Here is a 24,817-nt window from a genome sequence, read left to right as displayed (position 1 = left end):
GTACGCTTATGTTTACAAGTTTATACGGCCGCGAAAACTACTATCCCTACTTCGTATAGCTGTCCACAACTTTGCTATCGCCATCGATACTGCGCCTTTCGGGCGAAACTGCGACTTCGTTATTTTTTTTTTCTGCGAGCCGTACTTCAGAATTCCGCTCGACGGTTACCTCGAGCAAAAGGCAATGAGCAAAATGAAACGAACAGCACATTGCGGCCCTCTGAACAGACCTTTCTTCCAAGTAACGCTGCGAATAGGATGTCCGGCCACGGGGCAGTGCAGGATCATGGTACAACCTGCGAGCGCCGTGACGTTCCGCATCGGTCGTCGTAGCACGGGTCTTCCGGGCACAACTAGGCGCGCGGAGTGCGAGGCCTGGCCAGCAGCGTTGCGCGCCTCGCAGGCGTAGAGGCCGCCGTCTTCCACCCGGACGCCCGTCAAGTTCACGTAGCTGTGCACCAGGCTGGTGAAGAACATAGAAATTGACAAATTCAAAAAGTGGTTCAGTAAGGCTTCTCGGCTCGCGTTACTCAGTAAGTAATAGCGGCTTACAGGAAAAGGCGCCCGCTGACCGCAACCGTCATTATATTATTGGCACAGATAGTAGGCCAACGACGATGACTCAACAAACAAAAAAAACTTGTGAATTCTGTTTTTTTCGTTGGTGAGTTGCAGCTGAGGTGTAGGTGATGGTGCGTTACCTATGATTTATGAGAATAAAGATACGAAGGAACCAACAATGTGGACGGATTGGAAGTAGTCCTTCAGGGTTGTTTTCACGGTACAACCTGACCAGTCTCCCCTAAGCACGCCCAATTTCTATTAGGTAGCAATAGCAATGATAACAATAACAAGGACAAAGACAACAACAACAACAACGACAACCATAAGTACACGTGGGTCGAAGAGAACCATTTAATTGGGAACAAAAATCACCGATGATTTAAGATATCCCAAACAAACTTAACATTATGTTAATGAAAGAATAAAACAATGCGAAATCATGGAATAATCTTAATAAAACAGTGACGAAATCAAATATCCCCGCATTTGCGACTGCTCACAATCGCAAACACAGTCCTTCACCACGCTGAAAACACTATAATTCGCTAAAAGGAACGTTGAAATACTGAAGTGTAACCCGTGAAAGTACGAAGTTGCACATACTGTCACACGGCATCTCTGCACCGTGAAACTAACCAAGCAAAGTTTTTCACTAAAAGGTATAAGAGGGGCAAACAAAAAGTTAAAAAAAATTCGGCCGCTTCGAACCGATATTCTTAGGAATCATTAATACGCGACCTGCCCTCTTAATTCAGTCTCAATCTAAGAATTTTTTCTATTTGTAATCTACTGCAAATTTTGCCATCCTGGCAAAAGAAAGATAAAAAATCATTGCCGCTGACAAAATACGAATAAAATAAGCTGACTTCACATCAATCACATGCGCACTTTTGACGTAACGCCGCAATGGTGTTAGGAGGACCCACACCGCCCTATAGGCCAGCATATGGTGCAGATACAGCAGCAATGTACGGGCTGAACATAACCATTACATCTAGAATCGCTCGTAATTCTGATAGCGCTACAACAGCGCGAGAAACATCGGCAACAACCATAGCCGGCGCCGTTTTTTTAAAAAAAGGCACACGAGAGAATTGTATATGCAAGCCAAATGAGAGTACCAACCTAATATATAAACCTAATACGCTGCCCAAGTAAGCACAGCTTTATATATAACCATGGCTTCTTACCTACTATGTTAACATAATATGTCGGCTGAGATGCATCTCTAAAACACACCGATATGCTAATGGAATGGTGGGTTAAATTTGACGGATTTCTCGCTTTAACTTACTTAATTTGAATTAGCCATTCGGTATGTGAAACTGGCTGTTTTCCTGCTCTTGTCCAATCCTACGAAATGGGCAAGTCCCACTGTGGCGCAAAAAGTACAGAATCCCTAAATGTTCGCTGATTACGTGTCGCACTTTTCGGCACACAAAGCTGTCATCACCGTTCCTCTCTTGACAAATGTGATAAATCGCCTTCGTCCTTGTGACATCACCGCGTATACGTCTCACACTGTGCCCCCGCCTCATTTAGAGTTTCTATTTCAGTGAAGCTTTGCGAACGATGCAGTGCATAAACGGAGTAATTGCATGAAACTAAACTTGCGACGTTAGTAGTGGATAAAAATAAACATTCAATGAGATTACACGTTTCACGGGATGAGAGTAAACCGAACTGTACGCATTGCCGTTAGATGTAAAGCATTTTAATTAACCACTTCACTAAAGCGTCGATTCATATACATTCCGACGTGTGCGTAGGACCTACATATTTTTTTCAGACTTTCACACCCTCCCCTCTTTCAATCCCCGACTTTTCGCGGTACCGCAGTGTAACAAGTGCAACGGCCGCGATATTCCACCGGGTCATGCGTAATGTACACCGACGACCGGTTGCAAAAAAACGAAATGAAGAAAAAAAAAATGAAAAGTTAGAAATAGGCGTTCTGCAGTCTCCTTTAGCAAAACGAATAGCAACGTTCCTCCGGTCAACGCAAGGGGGCTTTCTGCGCGGGCTATAAGTAGCTTAAGAGAGTCTGTTGCTAACTTGTTCCATCGCGACCGGGCAACTTCCCGCCAAAATACACACGGCACTCGGAGTTTCGAATACAGGTTAGAGCCTTTTGCTTCGTTTTAACTGTAAATATTAACATACTAGCCAGAGTCAGCACCTCACGAAACCACACCGTGGTATTCTCTACCGGCAAACATGGAACACAGCAGTAAAGGGGAAAGTAAAAGGAATAATACCGCAATTACAGATTGCGAAGTGCTGAGTACGAAAGGCGATATTAGACGCAGAAAGAGTATATACGTAAGACGTGGTTCAGTATACAAGTCTTAGAATGAAAGTGCCTCAAGAACAGTAGTAAATGGTCGATGACTAAATTAAATTAAATTATGGGGTTTTACGTGCCAAATCTCATTATGAGGCACGCCGTAGTGAGGGACTCCGGAAACTGGAATCTCCTGGGGTTCTTTAACGTGCACCTAAATCTAAGTACACGAGTGTATTCGCATTTCGCCCCCATCGAAATGCGGCTGCCGGCGTCGGGATTCGATCCCGCGACTTCGTGCCCCGCAGCCCAACGCCATAGCCACTAAGCAACAACGGCAGGTATGGTCGATGAATAATTAATACACAAAAGCTAAGAATACGACAATCCATGAGCATATGAGAAGACCAAGTATTTGGCAGTCGTGGCAATGGGCAAGATCTGGCACACGGCTAGTGCCTCTTTCGTCTCTGCCTTCTCTTGGGTATCAGATGTACATTTCGCACATTGCTCTAAAAATCATGCTGTCTATGCATACGCGCGTTATGAGTCGCGCAAGTGACAAAGTAAACCAATTGTTATTCAACCAATATCCGTGCAGTGTATGGGATCTGTAAGCCCAAAGAGCCACTGACAACTTGTAATATCTTCTTTAATGAAGAGCGGCATTCTGTCTTGATCATTGACGTCTATTTCGCCCTTGTTATCGTTTTTTTTTATTTTACATATTTTACATTCCTTCCTTTCTATTTCTTGTTTTTGCTAAGCTGTACATTTCTGTTTTTATCGAGCAAGCCTTATGACAGTTGCACATCATCTCTATTTGATTCAAGCGTGTGCGCCAAATTGTGTCAGTCTTTCCCCCCTCTTTCTCGTTTTTTCCTTTATTGATCTTTTGCTCTATTGCAAAGAGACATATTTCTGAGCGAGTTTCTGCGGATTTAGAGATTTAGGCAGCGTTACCGGACAAGGAAGACGAAGGAGGGAACAGACAGAATATAAGTCCAATTCACTCTTGGTCAATCCACCTGCGTTGGTAGGTGCCACTGCCTTTAATGTCATCATCATCATCATCATCATTGTTATTATTATTATCAGGAACTGCACTGTACTCCAATTGTCCATTCCGTCCTTGTCATCGACGAGTAGATCTGTTATTAAAAATAAGTTGGCGGAAAGGTGACGACAGAAATTGTCGCTTCTTATTGAATCAAATCAGCCAATCAATGCCTCAATCACAACCAGTTGAAATCACTCATTTCATCAAACGTTAAATCACTGGCTCACCGTTCACTGCTGACGTAGTCTCCCACTCGGACGTTGTAACTCTCCGGCACAGAGTCCCCATCCAGCGCCCAGGTCACTTGCGGCAGTGGGTTCCCCGATGCCGCGCACCTTAGAGACACGGTGCTGCCCGGTACCGCTAGAAGCTCGGAGAACACGTGGTTGAGCACGGGAGCATCCTCTGCACAACGCGAGCAGCGACAGGAGAGATAATAAAAGAAAATAAGATGAATTTCGCTGCCCTTTACAGCACAGTCCTTGAAGCGAGTAAGCAACGCCATCTGATCTTTCGCCCCAATTCTTAAACTAAGTTCATGACCACTGTTCATTAGGGAAGTGGAAACGAAGTCCACGTGCTCAAAGAAACAGAAAAGGAACGTACGCCCAGTCCTCGATTCAGATGGGGCAGTACACCCTGCCCTGACGTTCAGTTTAGAACTCGTTCAACGGATAAAAATTAGGAAGCTTCATCACGGATGCGTTTTTCATGACCTGTCCTTTCTTAACCTTCTTTATTTTCGGCACTCCGCCGCATTACTATCTGTTGGCGCTTAACGGCGCTTAAGAACCGCTTTTCTCTTTTTTGTGTGTGAGTAGTTAAACGCAAGGAGTGTCTTGGACTAAACAAACCTTAACGTGCACTTTTATGTATGTTTTTTTTTTCGCTCAACAACAAGCGCTCGTTACACGAGGGTGCGGCAAACTCGTCGCCCTTTCTTTTCGAAGTAAAATAAATGGCTCCTCCATAAAAAAAAAAAAGCGCGCCCGCAGCGCTCCCTAGCACGCTGGCTAATCTGTTTGCCTCGCCTCGTGTTTCCTACGAAGCTAATACCAAGACCTACTACGCCGGGGCACGCCACAGAACTTGGTCAAAAACAAAGTGTGTCCGCCTCGAAGCTCCTAAATTCAATTAACCGCGGCTCGGCGCTATACCGGAACTCGGGAGGCGCTGTTCGGTGAACGCGAGAGACAGACGCCTCCTGCCGGCTCGAAAGCTGGCTTCCCCACACCGCCCGCCCCGACAGCTCGGCCTGTTTGCAACAATCGACGCGACCCGGTCGACTGGTTTGGTTGCGCGAGCAAGATGCGTAGCACGAGGCGAAGAAAGAAGCGCACCCGCCTCGCCACTGCCGAATTTCCAGCCTCACGTATACGTGTCTTCTGTCGAGTACGGCAGCTGACGCAGCTACGTTCTCAAGGCAACTGCTTTGTTTACCTATTCCCTGACCTTTTCTTGTTTGTAGACAAAAACCTGCCATGACCCTTTGAGAGAAAGATTATCAGGGACAGCGATCTGCGAAGCAAAACGAACAAGCCACGTGGCAGGCCACTAGAAATACTACGCTAGCAGCCCTCCTACGTCTAAACTAACACAATAAAGATATTCACCAGGGCCGAAGCAGCTATTTATGTTACTGCCATTGGCATCACGACAAGCTTGACGCTACAGTGACCGATGTGATTTCTTCATGTAAACAATGTAAGCCAAGCAACTGTATCCCAAAGCTCACTGTGTTTGTAAGAGCAACAATGCTACATCTTCATGATGACATGTTCATTTAACAAAAGTTAGTGTCAGTTTTTAAGTGAAAGTGTCAATGCCAAAAATACAAAAATTCATAGGACATACCAGAAAGAGGGCTATGAGCGGCCCGTTAGAGCTACTTGGGTGCAGATCATATGTTATCTATAAATGTATCATATTTAGAAATGGCGGCGATTGTATGGTGGCTGTTCCTTCATTTATCAGCGTCTAGTCTCTCGAACACACAGAAAAAAAATGTGCAAATAACAAATACAGTGTTTACTGCTAGCACCTGTCATGATCGAGAAGGAATTAAAAGGCACTTAAAAGTACCTTACTAATGGTCATATTTCTACGATAGCTGGAAAGACGCGTCGAGGGAGGAAGGCTCTGAAAATTCCTAGGTGACACCGAACGTCTTTGCCACTGGCAAAACGCATGACAAATACTGACAAACACTGAAACTGACACAATAAACACAGTCAATATATGCTCACAGGTTATTAAAGGGAAAATCAGACATCCATGCGTTCACAGCAAATGCTACAAATGCTACTTCCCTCTACCTTGCGGGTTTCCGCAAAACTATTACGTTGAACCCTCATCGGTTTAAACTTTCTACTCCAAAGTGCCACACCAGTCCACAGGGCATGAGCGTTAAGGTTTTAGTAATGTGAAGATGACAATGACGAATCGCCCAACGCTCGGATGAGCGTACCACTAAGAGTGGGGGTGTCACGCGAACGAGCAGTCTGTTTCTCGGGAACCAGAAAGCTATTTTGCGTCAGGAGAAGGTTGCCAAACCTCTCTTTCGCAAGATTTGGAGCCTGAAGCTCGAGCGATTTAGACGAGTGTGCACAGTAGATCACACAACACAGACACCAACAGCTGCAAAAACTTCAAACGTGTATGCAAGCGTCACCTGTAAATACAAACAAAACGGGCGAGACCTAAAATCTAACGGATTTCTTCCATATCATATGGACTGTGTCTTCTGCCCACTTGGTGCATGCTTGGACGTATAGTTTTGCAGCTTACAATTAATTTTAACTTTCGCGGTATTTTTCTATCTTCGCCTGGGTGAACAGAGATGCCATGATTGTACCGCGAAGGCCGATGACTGAATAATTGGTTCGTTTACACATGAAACCTCTCTTACATAAATGGCCGTCGCGACAGACCATCGTCATGCCGGTCATTTCATTACCCCGCCGATCGCTGTCATCGGGGACGGAGGACACCCGAATGCCGAAAACGTTCTTGTGTATGAGAATCTTTGGGAAGGGGCTCCGGTGTTGCGGAAGGAAAAACTACTGAGAAGGACAAATACTGGGTCTGTAAAGCCGTAGCTGCGTTCTAATGGGCGATGTCTCTTTTCAAAAGGAATCAAGACAGCGCGGAGACAGGACTGCATGACGAAAAAAGTAATTGCGCAGATCCAACACACATGTTGGAATCTGTGGATAAGAGAGGCGTTCGATAAATTGTTTGCGATTAACGAATCGTCGCCATGATTGTCGTTTTGAAAATGTTTATAGTGTCTTATGCCTGCCGGTACGCGTTCTTTTCTAGTGTTTTTATAGTTCTTTTCTCTCACCTCGAACGACGATTTCCGCGCTTCCTTGGGCTGAATCATCCTCGTTGAACGCGAGACACTGGTACATGCCGCTGTCCTGGCGCTTTGCTGACGCGATGCGCAGCAGGTCACGGGAGAGAAGCTGCACTCTTGCTGTGGGAGTCGTGGGTGCATCGCCGCTTCCGATTCCATCACGGCCAGGCGATAAGGCGAAGAGAGGCTGGCCGTTGTGAGCCCACAACACGCCGATCACGGGCTGCCCGGACACGTGGCAGCTGACGTTGATGCTTCTGCCGGCGTCCACCACTTGCATGGCTGGTTCGATGCGAGCAGACAGTGGTGCTGCGGGCGAAAAAAAGAAAGCGTGGGAAGGTAACGCCACGGTATGCGTATACCGTCAGCTTTTACTCGGTGATGCACTGCAGCCGATATATCTGCTATAATCAAGTTGTCGGTATAGTGAAGAAAGGTCGAAGCTCCGGTATCACCATGTCGGTAGCATGGACACGGAGCTAGCTTTCCTTCAGGTGCGCTGGTACTACCAAACGTTATCTGGGCTTTCAAGCATTCTTTCTAAGACCACATGCTGATAGCGCAATTCAGAACTGCTCCTTCTCACCGGAGACGAGCACGTCCGTGTAGACCTTCTCCTGGCCGGCCGAGCTGTTCGCAAGGCAGACATACTTTCCGCCGTCCTTCACGCTGGCCGCAAGTATCACCAATAGCGACCCTCCGAACCGGAGCAGCACTCTGTCCGACGGCCTCAGGGCAACGATGTCACCGCCGATGCCCGAACCGGTAGTCGGACCCTTCTGTGCACGGTCGGTGACACGAAACCAGAAATATCCAGGGGGTGGGTGACCCTGGGCAATGCATGGCAGCGCAGCCTCTTGCCCCTGCACCACCTGCACCAGCCTCCGGGTCTCTGTCATGCGAGGCGCAAGATCACTCACTGGCTCTGCGAAAGAAACAAGAAAAGTTAGCCAGGGGAGGCACCGCAATAGTACAAAACTTAACGACAGCGGGCCTGGGAAGAAGCAGCACGGCCGTAGAATGCCCCCGACTTTACTTCTCGATCTAATTTCTCTTTCAGTTCGTCAGCGATTCGAGCAGCGTTCTACCTAGGCTGTTATCAGAATACATCGTGTAACATAAATTCAAAACGACGTCTTATCATCTTGCAAATGTTTTGTGTCTTACAAGTTTACGCTAAAGACAACCACGAAGCCTGCTTTTCTGCGTGCGTTAATCTCAGCGCTCATAGACTTATATTCTTGTTTTCCGCCTCCAGTGTGTTTTATGTGATATCTGTCGCGATATGTGGTTAGTGCAGTTAGTCGGCTTTACACTTCAGCATGTTGTATATGAGCTCTGTTGTAAGGTGTTTTTAAGCCTTCATGTCGCATGACTTCAAGTTGACTTTTTCAGCTTTGCCATTTGTTGGGCGTGTTGGTTAACTGACATTTATTTATTTATTTTATTTATTTATTTAGTACCTGCATCGCCTTAGAAGGCATTACAGCAGGGGGGTATATACATATCTACATCAGTTGACACTCATTTCAACACACAAAGCGCGGTAAAACGTTTCATTACATTGTATACCAACAATATTTGACAATATTGAAACAACAATATTGAAAGCATATTTAGCGCCAGCGAACAAGGACAGAAGGGAGCGAACTGTGGTATCGTCTCCCTTCTTTCCTTGTACGCTGGCGCAAAATATACTCTCAATGACTTCTTCAATTTCGCTACCTTGATTTTGCTCAGTTTTGGCTTTTATTTTTCATTTGGGTATGTATCTATTTTATTTGAAATGGAGCAGCCACGCACCAACATTCCCTTAAGATCATGTATTTAAAAAAAAAACACCTTATACAAAAATATGCCTGGCGCAACTAAGATTCCCAAACGTTTACCATCAACGAGGCACTAGGACGACTGTCAGTAATTATTGGCTAAAGCTTTCTGCAATGTTAAATTTCATTGTAGAAGGTAAAAAAAACACATTATCTATCAGGCCACAGCTGGCTCTCGAAATTGCACTGAAGTCAGACTAGTCATTTGCTTGAAAAAAAAAAAGAAAAGGGGTGGGGGGATATTGGTGGCGTTTTCCGTTCTTTGCTCAATTACCTTGAACTCGTGGAACGGCGTTTCTAAAATGGCCCACCATAGCTTGCTCTATGTGTCTTCGTCTTCCACCCTTTGAACTGGGCCCCTGAATCAGCGAACAGCAAATGGCCCCGAACGACTTCGTAGCCGGATTTTATTTATTTCGAGGTGCGCTCGCTCTAAAGCCCAACGAATCACTAGACCCGCCCTCTTTATAGCTCCTCCTCTCCAAGGTATCTATTTAAAGAAGCCACTCGAATCGGCCTCCGCCAGCGCAGTCAATTGAATGCGCGTCTGCGGCTGATTGGCTCGACCCTCCGCTGCTCGAGAGACGATGGCACTCAACGCGTAAAGTGACTTGAAACTGCGGCGCGTGCTACACGTTGATTAAAGGAAGGCTTCGGAACGGATGTATCTTTGAATTCCGGTACTAAAAATGAGCCTGCTCTTGATGTTATGATGAAGAGTCTAGCACTTTGATAAAACATGACAATGTTAACAGACCAGGAGACGTTTTTTTTGTTTTTCTTTGCTCACTCTAATTAGTTATTCCTGTAACCACAATAAGCGCCTACATGTCGTGGTCATGGTGTACCGTGCACTGAAAAATGGACGGTGCTGTTTTTCTCTTGTGCCTCTTGTGGCGCTTCAGAAATCACAAATGTTTGGCCAATGATGTAGGTGAACAGAAGCACAAAAAAAAAGCAGTTCCCGCTTTAGTGACCAGGACCAGAATACGAAGAAGCGGGTTTCAACGCTAGAGCTCGTAGAAAATGACGACAGACAATGCTGGCACCAAAGACGAGCAACATCACAGGAGCTCTAACACAAAGTATTGAGTCTTCGGGCCCCAATCCATAACAAGATATCGCCATTGCAGCTTCAATCGAATCAGGCAGCATCGCCAATACTGCGGTCATTCTCATCTTTGACTTGTCAATTACGTACGGAGATAAGACGAAGATGCCAGCTTTCGACAAGGAAAACAATCAGTGCTCAGTTGCTCAACGCTAAACTGCTTTCTTTCTTATTGATTTTATGAAAAAAAAAACATTACTTTCTGTTACTCACGCTCACCACCCAACCCAGTCCTCAGTAATGCCGCCGTCAATCCTAATTTTTCTTAGCACAGTTCATCACTTACTGTTCTTTTGCTGGCTTCGATAAATTCTACAATTTCATTCCTGCAATGCGATGATCTCCGGCGAACGGAACTCATCAGTATGCATATATTTTCTGGCACGTGGATGGTAACAAGTTAAACAAAGTAAAGGCAAGCGGCGAAACTGTGATTATTGAAGCGATTCCAATCTCCATTTTTCTATTCCATAAGCGCTTCAATGAAAAGATCGAACATCTTATTTTTATAGTGCGGAGAAATTTCACGCATACAACCTAACTTCTTTCTGGTTCTAAAGAGCGTTTCTCCTAAAGATCGTTTTGTTCTGAAAGCACAATAAAGTAAGAAACTGATATAGTTATTTCGTGTTGTCTGTCCCGTTCCCTTCCTTTTTCTGCTTAGCCGAAAGTAACGCAACAAAGAGTTCTCTAAACCTATAGTGTGTGTCTATAACCCTCCGAAAACCATCCACACTGTAGGACATATAAAGCAAGCAATACCCCAAATTAACTTAGAAATTCGAATACAAGAAAACCTCTAAAAGCATGATGAAATTGTTAAAGCGTGCTTAGCCCCGGCGTTGAAAGAGACACCAGGCCTCATCCAGAAAATGGCTTTTTCAAAAGAGCATATAGGTTTAAAAGCAATTGATGAAGACGAAGCACCCACTAGGGTCTTTCGGACAGAACTCATAAGAAATAAACACTGCCGGAAGGATTTCGGTGTCTCCGAAGTTCACAAAGAGAAAAATGAAACAGAACCGTAACGAGAAATCTCCGCTGCCTGAGTCCGGCGCTTTAGCCTAAAAGAAGGCAACGCAGAGGAAACTGGTGGTCAGTGATTAAATATCGAAAGATGAGAGCGAAAAAGGAAAATTTAAAAGAAATGCCTCGATTTTCTTTGTGATAGAATGAAGGCAAGAAGTGTGGCTATGTAAGTACTTTAAATATTACAGCAGAGAGCTTAAGTGTCTGTATCACGAAAATAAGAAACTTCGGAAAATTTATTTTCGTTGTTTGGACAAACAAAGCTTTTGACGGCTACATATCGGGTTTAAAAAAGCAGGGCGAAGGTCAAAAAAAAAAAGAAAAGGAAACGTGCCTTACTTTATTATTGAGTGGAAGGAGCCGTAAGCCTCCCTAAGAGGCTTGGCCTTCTTTTGAACGTGGCCGCTGAGAAATTGATAAAAGCGACAATTTTGGGTAGCTTCTCTTCAATACAACTTTTATATATGACGGAGCACGCTTTACAGGGGCAAAAAGCCCATGCCGTACGGCAAACGGCAGTGACCTCCCCGATTAGAAACAAGACGAAAGGATTCTGCTGGGAAGTTTCTTACCATTACAACAAGAATCTAAAGTATACAGTCCGTGAGAACCATCCGCACGTCCATTTTAGATGCTGGAGTCACCATGCTGACGTGTTTTCTTTCATGTTTTTTTTTCACTGCGATAGCAATTATATGGACACTCCAGACATCTTTCTGCCGTCTACATCAGCGTCGCCGTGAGATTTCGTATAAAGCCTAAGGGCAATAGAATCGTCAGCGCGCCCCATATGCTGTATCTGCGAGCGAAAACGCGTGAGGGTGAGCCGCGATCGTGGCTCAATCTCGCGCACGGAACGGAGGAAAGCGGCGAGGAAGCGCGCCTCCTTCCGATGTGCGCAACGCTTTGGGGGTAGGGTAAGGGAGGGGGAGTGCGTTTTACTCCGAGCGGCCCGGACGGCCACGTGCACCCGGCCGGGACGCTGTATCTTGAAAGCCATCTGCGACGGGTACTGAGTCCGCGCTGCGCTGTGTGTTCGCGTTGATGGGAGCGGCAGCACGAAGGTCAATTCGCTCGCTGCCGCTGCCGCGTTTCCTCATTGCAGCGTTTTGATAGCTAGCTTCCGCGGTCATCCAGTGAAATGTGTTCATGTTTTCTTGCGTGAGCGTGGCACCATGCATGCTAATTTACTTAATACACCTATGTTTACAAGTCCATATGGTATAAAAAACTGCTATCCTTACTTCGGGTAGCTGCCGACTAATTTGCTATCGCAATCGATTCTTCGTCTTTCGGGTGAAACTCCAACTTCTTTTCTCTTTTTCGATTCAGCGCACGAATTCCAAGTATACGAGTACTCATCGTTGTCGTCAACAATACAGTGGACGCTGCGCGCCTGTGTAGATTCCTTAGTCAAACAATGTACCATAATATAATTAGATATATTATTTGAAATGTTTCCCCCCATAATTAGAATAAATATTCACGATCACATAATTGCAATTGCTCAAATTTATTTTAAATGTGACGTTGGAGCATTAGGGCAAAAGGCGAAGTCCAGCATTCCGTGACTTGCCGTATTCTTTCGTCTTTCTCACTATGGAAGCGACTCAATGGCTGCACACCAATTCACACCTTCACACGAATTATACGTTAAAATTTGGCTGCCGGGCTTGCCTGTAGAAAGAAAAAAAGAAAGAAACGTGAGTGAAAACGTTATCCGGGCTAGGCTCATGTTGTTCACGTGTTACCCCTTTCGAAAGTGTTCTTTTTTCAGCAGTAGACAAAACAGCAACTTCGAATACGCCAATAAGCGATCGTTAGCTTGCATCGCTGCAACCGGCCAGCTTTTGCAGCAGTTTGTGCTCCAACACCAAGACTATCACCCACGAGAAGCATACGTCACATTGTTTCCACGTCTTTTCTAGCTGTAACCGAGAAATGATTCGCAATATAAATGCCCCGGATCTCTCAGAAAACGAAGCTTCCTCTGAGTGTACGTAGGTGGCGGGTCTCTCCACCCAGCCATTATTTTAATGCGTACGTTCGGGTCGACATAGAAATTCGGGGTTTCAGAGAAGGAAAAGAAGGCTGTTTTCGAGACTCGGACACCGGAGCCGCGTGGAATCGGGTGAACACTTTCAGAATTCAAGCCTCCCCGGGTGCAGCTTTTCAACGCCATCAGTGTCCTGCTGCGACACCTCCGCATGTGTTGGACGCTTGGAGTGAGATAAATAAAAATCAAAAAGAAGAAGAAAGAAAATCCCCATGCTTCTGCACACATCTGCAAGAAAACACCTTCACATAGAAACACTAAGAGTGCACACCCATGTTCCGACTGACTATATACAACTTAACAACGCGAAGCATCTGTCAAGGCTTTGTTTATTTCTTCCTTTGCTTATTGTTTTTTTGTTATGGGAAAGTGTTTTCTTTACTTTTTCTTTCTTTCTTCATTCATTCATTCACAAAACTTTATTCGAGTCCTGAAGCCCGGTCTTTTCAGACTGGGCTTCAGCGCGATGCTAATTTATATCAGATTGCTTGGCGTTCTCTTCCGACAAGTACGTACTTAATTGATCTTTTGTTTTATCTCCTACTCTATTATTCTGTATAATTTTGTATCATTTTCTGACACATTTCACGTAAAAATTACGACGAAATAGTATAATTCACATACATTAGCCTGAACAGTGTATAAAAAAACCTAGAGAGACCAGCAGAAAACACGACGAGATACAACAAAGTGCGGGAACCTATACAATGACTCATTATTACTTTCCTTTACCGGAATGCAGTAAAAAAATTCACCCCCTCCAAAAATAAATAATAAGTATGCAGCTCAAATCTAAAAATATACAGAAAGCGTCATAAGGAAATTCATTACGAAGAAATATTATGCAGGGGAAGAGTACCCGCTTTTAATGGCTGTTTTGAATAAAGTGCACTGCTGTATTTTCTTGTGGCCTTGGAAAATTTACCTCCTAATAATACTTAACCTTTAAAAAAACATGAATCCGAAGGATACACCATCAGTCTGGAGTTGTCGACTTACAGCAAACGACTGAAACTAAGTTCGTTAAGGTTTGCCACATTGCAAAGCAGTCAAATGCACCAGGAGAGGAAAAAAAGAAGAACGAAGATTATAAAAAGCCAAGTAAAGTGCTGTATTTCTTGATTGCTAATGCAATTAAGCCTAAGCTGATGAAGGGTAGAAGAGACGATGACAATCGATACATACTATCCCTCGAATCGACAAAAATAGTTTGTTACTGTCAACCGAACAAATTTCCCAAATCAGCCAACCACTCTGGCACTTTGCAATCTAACAAATACAGGAGAATGAGACGCATCAACTGCGTAGCAACTTAGTGGCCTCGTAATTAGCTCACGGATCCAAATTAAGGTAACCTCCTATTCTCCGGCCTCCTGTGAAAAGCGTGTGGATCGCTCAGAATAGGCGCTTGGATTCCTCGGAGAATTTACGCTTTGCACGTTTTCTTTTCTTCGTGTTACTAGTCTAAGAAGATTTGTTCTGCCAGTTTTCATGATTAAAATGCAGTGAAAGCTGCTACGGAGAAGCTAGAAAGTACCAAGAAGTATTTGGCAAAATGTTCAATTGACGTTCGATCATACGTCTACGGTCTTCCCCATAATTGGTTCCTCTCGTAGGTCACAGAGTCTGGCCTTCATTCTGTGTTTTGAGAGACGGAGCTAAAAGAAGGTCCTGAGGCTAGTATTTTAATAAATGCATTTATACCACTGCTACATAATAACTACGCAGTAACTTTGTAGACTACTGGTTAGACACACACGCAATAAGAAATCTAAGACTCAAGAGTAGTTGACGTCTACGTAATGCGACTCAAGTGTGGATATGTGTTCGCTTGGACTTTCCGTCATACCACGGCTTCGTCTCGTGCGGAGCATTATGACGCCATGCACCCTGCGCTATATTCCTATAAATGCCCTCACTACGATCAATTCGCAACGCTTTACCACATCGTATGAGCGTGCGCAAGTGCACCACAGCTCACACCCATAACACAACCCACCACACTGCAATGGGAGGCAGGGCTATCCAATTCCGACTCGACAGACCAGCTCAGCTTGGTCAACCGAGTGAGAAGGGCGGCTATAAGGCCACTGGACTCCTGGTCTGAGGGAACCACCGGTACTGCAGGGTGGAGGAGCTACCCACGTTCGCGCGCCCTTTTGTATAAATTTTATTCTCTCTCTTTCTCTTTCGCTCTCCAAGTAACGCGAAGCATTCTTCGTTTGTAAAGAAAGGTTCACTGAACATTGTAACTGTTTTTGCAGCAAACGGTCATGTAGCGGCTGTAGTGTTTATGTTTATAATAAGTAATTAATAATGTTTGTAATGGCAAGATATAGGATTGAATTCAAAGTAAAACGCAGTGGCACATACCCAGTGACTCCCGTGACACACATAATTTTACACTGCACAATCTCCGAGATAGGGCCATTGAAAACGGCGAAATAAGCTCGCCCGCCAAAAAGAAAAAATATATAGAATGACTGAACTCATAGAAGAAAGCTTCATTATAGAAGGAAATGATGACAGGCATATAGAACATCGTGAATTGAAAGCGAATGGTCCGTAACAGGAACCACTACATAGAATACAAAGAAAAACTACAGCTCATGAGTTTGTTGCTAGTGTTCCCTGCTACCATCGAATACATGCCAATTGGTTCAATAAAAGCGGCTAACAAAAGTATTTATGCTCTGGCATGCCGACAGTGCCTCACAATTCCCAGTAATATGATGTAGTCTAATTCAAGCTTCATTGTAACGATATCAGTTTTGCATTCTTCCTTAACAAATGCTTCTAATGAAACTAGCTGTTGTGAGAACAAAGAGCCCTGAAAAATGAGCGATTTCGCAATTTCATCCGCAGAATTCTGAGAAATTACAATTGAAATGGTACATAGAAAGTCCACTAATTCACCATGTAATAAAGAATTAATTAACTAATTATTAACTAACTAATTGATTGATTGATTGATTGATTGATTGATTGATTGATTGATTGATTGATTGATTGATTGATTGATTGATTGATTGATTGATTGATTGATTGATTGATTGATTGATTGTGTCTGAAGTAATTAACAATTGAGAGTTCTTAACGAGCATCTAAACCTAAATACATTGAGCATACTTATGCTACATAGGAAAGCAAGACAATTCCAACGCAATTCACAACGCAATTCTTACACTAGAGCGGCTCGCGAAGCAGAGATTGGTAAATCAATCAATTAATCAATAAGCAGGTCAGTCAAGCAAGCAGGCTACTATAGATTAAAATGCCAAGCACCTTGGCCAAAAGGGTCGCAAAACGAGCTTGACGAGGTGCCCGAACATGGTAGGGAACACATATCATTAGCAGGTACAGTCTGCCAAAGAAGAATAATTCTTACGAACAAGAGGGTGCAAGTACAGCGTCATGGGCACGACTATAAAAGAAAACCTTCCGTCTTTGTCGTGTTTCTACAAAGTGTAATATCCTATCAGTTGTCAGCACCACAGATTCTCGCACGTCGAGACTGGACTCAGATTGCCGGTGGTACTCCAATCCAATTTCCTTTTTCCTTTCTTTTATTCACAACGTTGATCGTGGTCGCGGTGTGTCTCACTTGCGCCTTATCTTGTTGGGGTTTCTTTCTTTTTTCTTTCTTAATCTTCTCTGCCTCTTTTTTTTTCTACCATTCGTCTGCACAATGACACTGAACAAAGCCGCGAGGAAAACAAAACCTAAACCAAACGAGAAAGAAAGAGCGACGAAGCGGCGGACGAAAGACAGGAAGATATCCCATGCCTCAACCGACCGCTAGTGGTCTGCATCGGAACGTCATCGGCGCGGAAACGGGGCAAGATGAAAGCATCCGTATTGACTTCCGCTTATGCCCGAGAATTGCCCTTCGGAAACGTCTTGCAACGGGGCCGCGCTCGCAGCGAGCGATAAGGCGAGAAAAAAAGCCACGAGCTGTACGGCACCGACGAGGGGAGCAGAGCGCAGCTGCGCCCTCTCGCGCCCGTTACGCATCTCCTTGTGGGTTGCGCGCAGCACGCTGTTTTCCCCAAGACGAATGGCGCGGGATTACGAGAAGAAATGGCACCGAACGGAAGGGGCAAGAAAAAGAGAGAGGAAAGAATGTATAGATATAGCGCAGCTTCAGCATGTGCCACGCGGAGGAGGCAGAAATATATGTACCGAGATAGTGGACAGGCCCATCAACTATTGCACAGAGGTACCGCACGAGGGTATTCAAATGCGGGGCTTTAAGAATGAAATGTGACCGACGGCAACGAATGGCCGCGGTTTCGTAGGGAATGAAAAAGCAAGAAAAAAAGCCGCGCCTGTCCTCGTGCTGCTCCCGAACCACTTCTATTTGCGAAGACGATGGACGCTGTGCAACTATACAAAACGCGACGCAAACACGTACAACGCTTCATACATGCACTACCGTTGCAAGGAGCGCTACGTGAAGAAACAATGAACGATGCGAGGTGTTGAAGTGAGGGAGCAGGCACCCTGTGTTTGTTTTCTCTTCCGTTGCCCTTTCCAAAACCTCTGAATGCGCGAAGGCAAATGGAAACGCAGTCCCCTAACGCCCCTTGAACACCACGACGCGAAACCGCCCCCCCCCCCCCCAATCGCAGTTGTCAAGGGCATTGCTAATGGTGCATGGGCTAAACCCAGAGTCAGTGCAACCCAGAGTCAGTCAACCAACCCCCGGAGATTTTTGTTGCCTAACTACGATGAATATTAATGTACCATAGTGCTGCTGACGTACGTAAACAGTTTTGTGATGCCTTACAATGTGTTTTGACTATTTACAGTTTCTAGGCAGATTTCGTGCTGCATACAGCCTCTCTTTTGACTGGAGATGGGGTCAATACAGAAGCTACTCACGATGGCTACTCACCAGTGGCGACGATCTTTCCCGCAGTGTCGCTGAGACGTGTCTGGCCGGTGAATGCGTTTCGCACCTGGCACCGGTAGGTGTAGAACGCTTCCGAGGCCGTCGCCCCGAGGTCTCGTGCTACCAACTCACCAGTCGGCAGCATAGCATAACGGCCTTCTGCACCTGCGATCCGATACGGTTCACACTGGCAATAAGATAGACACCTGCATGGCTTGTGTCAATTTTTAATGTTAAAGTTTCTAATGTCTAGATATATATTATGTCTTCTTCGGACCCGAAGAACAATCAAGGATATGTCGCTGTTTAACTTGGTTCTTGTTATCGACTGGGATATTACGAGCGTGAAAGAGTGATTTTGTTGTTATTTAGATGACATGGTTCTATAAGGAAGGCGAATCTACGTGGATGCGGAGAAAGCAACCGTCTCGTCATGTTCCTTCTAAAAAACGATGTTCTTTGCTTTAGCACAGATCTGAAGATGTAACGTTGTGCGGTAGGCCTGCATTTTGATTCTACATCCTGGGCTTTCATGTAAACTAGCGCTATTCGAAACACGTCTTTCGGGTAGTTTTCGTTGTCTGTGATGATACAACGGTATAGATAAAATGTGGGTCCCCTCCATGAAAGCTTATAGCAACAATATGCTTAAGCCACTTCCATGTTCTTCCGCAAATCATTCATATACGACATGAATGATTTTCTTCATCACTTCCGAGTGCAGTTGAAAAAATGCTCAAGGCGATGTGCATTATAATGTACCGGGGATTTCAGATTACTCTAGTGTGACACGAAATAGCTAACGGACCAAATCGCTTTTCGAGTCCTTTATTTTTTATTATTTACTGGTGTTTTACCGTTAACATTAACATTACCACTCCAGTTTTTCTTAATGCGCCATTTTTTTTTTAAGTTGCAAGCGATATGTGCGTGCACAAAGTGACTCTTGATGTTCGTGATGGCAAAAGCACTTTTTTTTTGTGCCTTAGCGCCCAGATGAAAATGTAACATCATGTAGTACGTGTTGGCACGTTATTACTGCCTCCTGTATTTTCACGTGATGCTGCGGTAGTTGAAACGCGCTTCACTTGTGCTTTTCGCCGTACGTGAGAACCATATACGCTCTGGATTGAATTAGTGTCAACTTCATCTAAACCAGTGGCAAGTACACAATTAAGCCCCTTCCATCCGGTACCGCGTGCATCTGACTTCACATCGAGGATGAATATTTTACGTAATTGCTTTCGAGTTTATTTGAAAGAAGACTGAAGGCAGTGTACAATATTATGTGCAAGGAGTCTCAGGAGAACATAAAACTAAGCTTTATTTGAGTACCAAAACCTTTATTTTAATAAAAAGCCATAGCGCGTTGTTGCCCCTGGTAGCGCATCATCGCTCAATGACCTTAGCTCGTTTCTAGCTGTCACTTTGTGTTCGAAGGCTCAGCGCAACGTGAGCTTAATGCATCAAGAGACTTCCGAAACCTGAGCTGTGCTACACAAACAGGCTCTACTTTCTAACAAATTAAAGGCCTGCATTTTACGCGCGTCCTACACCAGCATGCATCATGCTACGAAGTTTTCAATAATGCTGAACATGTCTCCGAATCTCACAGCAACTATTACGCGAAAAGCTTACGCTCAGGGGGACTTTCGAGAAACTGTCAGGTTACCGAAAGTGGGTCATTACAGCCGTATAGACGTTCTTTTTGTTGCGTAAGGCAATATCGATATCATTGCGCACTCTTATAACTTCATACGGCTCATCTATTTCGCCTGACTCGGGTCTTGTCTCCGTTCAAACAAACTGCTCCGCATTAAAGGGCCAGATGATTCCGGCAGCGGTCGAATTCGAGGAACACACGGCGGCATCGAAAAACGGAGAGGTTTGGACGGCTGTAAAACAAATCGTTCGTCTTACATGGATTCAAAGAGGCTTTTCGCAACTGACAGCTGTACAGTCTTTTTCCTGGGCAGAGCAGTCGCATGGGGCTTGTTCTCAGACATGTATAAAGGTTTGCTATGGCTGTAAGTACATGCCATTGCTTTCAGTGGCCAGTTTTGGTAGGTTTATCTGCTTGAAGAGCACATAGCGCCAACCTCCGTTGCTTAGTTTCTTGCTTCCGATTTGTTACTCAATTTGCAGTCGGCACTTAAGGCGATTACACTTTCGCCACATGTAGGAGATCTCAGTTGCGAAAAACCCAAGCTCGTCATTTTTATGGTCTAATGGAGTAGGGTACACCACGTGTGGGACACTTAATGGTATAGGTCTAGTTAACCAACTTCGCTTTTTTTCGCTTTCTTTTCTCGTTGTCAACCGGTTTTTACAGTTCTAGTTCACTAGAATACTTGCTCTAGCCTGGTAATGGGCTGAGACGCAGTCTTTTTTTGTACGCCCATATTTTCTGTACAGCTCTTCCTCTTTCAAATAGCAGTTCTATGTTGTATCGCTCGAAGCTTGCTGTATTTGCAGTTGGACATTACATTGCTGTTAGTTTTACGCAAGCTTCACAACAAATTCACAAAGAAATGCTCAAGTCGCTTTAGAACAACGAATTTGTCTTTTTAAGTGTCCACCACTTCATGCTCAATTTACCACTGAGCGGGCTGGCGTGTAAAATCTCCTACAGACATTCAAAGGTTCGACTTGACGACGAAGTTTATGCTCCAGAAGGCCAATAAACGCATATATTTAACCTAACCTACCCCAACGTTACCAAAGCGTTGTCTTAGAAGTCGGGAAGAAAAATATAACACTTTATCTTACCTTTTGGTGCGGTATTCTAAAAAGTTTTGTTATTGGTTCTTTAAGGCTGCCGAATTCGTTAACTCTCTCTATCCATCCAGCAGGTATTAGCCTTTTAATTAAGCCATATGTCATGCCAATATATTAGGACTTAACACGTAACAGCAGCGGTAGCATTGCTTGAATGGTGCAAACAAACTTTCACGGTATCTCATCACAGCGTCATTCACAACCGTGTTGACATTTGCAGTTTTGTCCTTTTGTTGTGAAGTTCTTTGTCTGCGTGTGATGAAAGAGTTGAGGCACTGTCCTTATCTTTCCTTCGAAAATCTCGCTTTGAAAATAAGAATTTAACCGGCCTCGAAGCTCTTTCACTTAAAGACAAGCCTGCACTGCAAAATTTGTGTTTGACTTCACTAGCCGAAAGCTAACTTGAGCGAAAAAAAAAAACAGCACATAGCTAGTATGTCTATTTATATCACCATATGTGAAAGGTTACTTGCATATTCCGCATAATTGCGATGAATTTGCAGGACGCAAGTGCTCAAATAAATGACATCCTTTCTAGTTCAAGATACCCTTCTGGAATAAGGCTACGCATATTAGGACTCGCATTTTATCATTGTACAGCTAATATTTGGCCATCAATTTAGCGCTATCACTCCAAGTAATGAGATCCGCTTAGCTCGTGCCTTCGTCTTTTTTTTTTATTTTTACTTGCTTTATAATTCATCAGTATTACTACATTGCTCTGGAACGTATCACTTACCGCAGGGCTGTTCCAGAGGTTCTCGAGCAAATACGTAGTATCACCTCCTTTTCCTTTATCCGACGCTATGCCTTCTTTCTTTCTTTTGCACCTTTATTGTCCCACGCGCACGACTCTCGCGAGACCGCGGTAGGAGGATCTAACGCAAACGAAAAGAAAGGTTTATTATGGTACAGAGCCTACATAACGGTCGGAAGGCCATAACGTTCAGAGAGACGGCGCTGTACCGAAGGCCACTGCTCTTGAGTGGATTACACGTAACAATCGAACCGGAAACTGCGCCGAAGTCAGCCACAACCCGAGCTGAACAGGAAGCGTAAGCAGCCGTCAGCGCTGCTTCGAAACATCAAGAACGCAGCTCCTCATCGCGAAAGAGAACTCGAAGCGTGCCTCGAACTCTAGACAACCAGACGCACCGGCAAAGCTTCGGTGCTCTTAATCGATTGCTCTCTCTCTCTCTCTTCTCTCTCTATTTCTATTTCTCTTTAATTTTTACGCTGCGTTATGTATCGCTTCATTTTTCTCTCTTTCCTCCTTTTATTTATTTCTCTCTATATATTTACGCTATCTTCTTTTAATGTTCTTTCTCACAAGAACAGACATTTGTTCAATGTTTACAGAGTTGCGTCCAAGAAGAGCAACCGTGAGCACCTTTTCCGAAAATAAGCCCTCGCTTCGTCGAGCAGATATAAGCGAGCGAAGCGAAAGCATCCAGGCTAAAACATTTTTGTGAAAGCTCGTCCGAAGCTGAAAAACAACGCGACGTCGTCGGTACACCTGACACTGTTCGCTATAGAAAACGGCGAGGTTTCGCCGCGAAAGCAGACAAATACGACGAATGCTTGCTTGCGCTGGTCTGGGGAATGCATTCGCGAAAGAGTAAACACTGTTGCTTCAAGTGGTAATAACAGTTCGCGAACACTTTTGCTTCGCTTGTTTTCCTTATTTCTTTCCCTGTGTTGCGAGTGGCTTTACTGACGAGGAATGCAAAGCAATTCCTATCGTCGCACTGAAGCATTCGTTTGTTTGTACAAATGGCAGATATTTTCGAACGCATCAGACCCTGTTGAAGTACTTCAGTAATATAACTACATTGCAAAAGTGCGCTTGGAAAGATGAGATGCAGAAAGAAGGGCATAGAAGGATTGTGCGCGTTCGGTATAGTGCGAAATATATACGATTCGCTCTAGCGGATATGTATGCGGTTAAGTATACACGAATGGGACTATATCGTGTGAGTTTCTGCCAAAGCCACATTGCCTCTGCTAGTTGGGCAAGCCTTAGAAACATTCAGAGCACTCCTGGTGTCACACAGACACACACACACACACACACACACACACACACACACACACACACACACACACACACACACACACACACACACACACACACACACACACACACACGCACGCACGCACGCACGCACACACACACACACACACACACACACGCACACACGCACAGGCACCTATTGTACGTCACTTCCCCCTCTCAGACAACGTAACTTCTGCCACCGTCCGTATACAGTAGTAATGCAAATCGAGAAAAGCATAAAAATAAAAAAAAGAAATAAAAGGCTGACTGCTATCGATTTAACTACGTTTAACACTAAACGACGCGTTATCAACACTCACTTCACACCCCAGCGGCGCGGAAACGTCATTTCCGGCTCCCTCTTCGGAAGGGAGGCGGGGGGGGTGATGCCATGTGCGGACGCGCTGTAAATGAGGCGCTTTACAACGTTCCCTCGCCGCTTGCTTCTCCGAAAAACGAGCGGCTGCGCGCTATCGCCCCAACCTCGACGGGCTCCAAAAAAAGGAGCGCGTGCCTCGTTAAGCGAACCGGGAAAACGGAGCCTCCTCGCACGCGCACGGCCATATTTTACCACTCGGAAAGTTCCCTGAACTGGATGGCGAGGGCCTGGGGTGGCACAACGCGAGCCGTATCTCGTACAACGGGGTATAGGCGCCTCGTCTCGTTCGACTTACATAGAGTGTGCCCGCAGTGAGATCTGCAGAATCAAATTCGCAGTTCTTTTTCGGCAGACCACGCAGGCGTTTGCGGGGTGACGAATTTGCAGTTGTTTTTCTTTTTTTCCGTTGCGGGTTTATTCGATGCGCGGAGAGACATCACGCGGCTGACAGATTTAAAGCACATTACTGCGGTTGTTCGAAGAGCCCATTTGGTACCACTCAGAGTACATCGCCACTAAAGTTCAGTGGAGGCTAAGAAAAAAAAATGTGTGAGAAATCGTATGCCAGTTCAACACGCGCGCTTCCGAAAGTACTATTATTGTTATTCGTGTGAAGATATGTACAAACATCAATAAGAGAAAAAAACCAGGGCTTTGAAAGTGTAAATATCTTAAGTGAACGCAAATATTTTTTAGCCATGGAGAACACATCTCTTCAAAGCATTTAGTGTCACTATCGGTGTGCATTCTGAGAGTAATGCAAATGCCATGATTTGCCGTCAAAGGAATGGTAGATAGCGAATTAGAGGTGTAGAACGAAAGAACGTTTATTATAGGCGATCAGCAATAAAGATCGCTGCGCTCTTTCTTTGCGGAGCGCGCACATTCTTCCTGTTTATTACTGTTCTTCTTTCCTCGTCTTCCCGTCTCTTTGCGCATTTCCGCCGGCGCAGGCAGGGCAAGAAAATCTTCTCTCTCTCTCTCTCTCTCTCTCTCTCTCTCGCTCTCTCTCTCTCTCTCTCTCTCTCTCAAGTGTGCTTCTCTAAACTGAAATTTGCAAGCGTAAATGGCGGTGTCAATCGTCGTTCAAATAAAGTAGTGGCAGTTTCGTACGATGGGGGGCTTGTCTGCCGTGCGTGGTTGCGTCACAAGAGCCACGTTGAACGCGCAGCAAACTGGGCACGTAACGCGCTGACTGCGAAACTGGCTACGTCGTCATTCCATATGGCATGTGGAAAAACTCGCTTTGCAGTCAGGAAAGTGGTCTTGGTGGTTCGTGTATCTTTTTTTATTACGTTTAAAATAGAAGTTAGACTAAAATGTGTTATTATGTGTTATAACTAATTACTGCTCTCGAACGCATTCCCGTGCTCCTGTGTCTTCGAAGAGTGAGAAAAATAGAGAGAAAGCTCCCTATTG

General features: G+C 44.8%; 1 protein-coding gene across 1 annotated transcript in view; it reads right to left on the bottom strand.

The window, feature by feature from the left end:
• Window positions 1–24,817, bottom strand: part of LOC135898819 (cell adhesion molecule Dscam1-like) — a 125,099-nt gene that overhangs the window by 31,960 nt on the left and 68,322 nt on the right. Inside the window, exons 5-9 of the mRNA XM_070536446.1 lie at window positions 18,189–18,350; window positions 7,853–8,191; window positions 7,255–7,575; window positions 4,136–4,313; window positions 231–463 (exon numbers count right to left, since the gene is read on the bottom strand). Of these exons, the coding sequence (XP_070392547.1) occupies window positions 231–463; window positions 4,136–4,313; window positions 7,255–7,575; window positions 7,853–8,191; window positions 18,189–18,350 (1,233 nt within the window). The remainder of the gene's footprint in view (window positions 1–230; window positions 464–4,135; window positions 4,314–7,254; window positions 7,576–7,852; window positions 8,192–18,188; window positions 18,351–24,817) is intronic.

This window comes from Dermacentor albipictus, chromosome 3 (assembly GCF_038994185.2).
Source record: "Dermacentor albipictus isolate Rhodes 1998 colony chromosome 3, USDA_Dalb.pri_finalv2, whole genome shotgun sequence".
Classification (NCBI taxonomy): domain Eukaryota; kingdom Metazoa; phylum Arthropoda; class Arachnida; order Ixodida; family Ixodidae; genus Dermacentor; species Dermacentor albipictus.
Note: the sequence above shows the minus strand (reverse complement) of the source record. Positions and strands in the feature narration are given on the sequence as shown.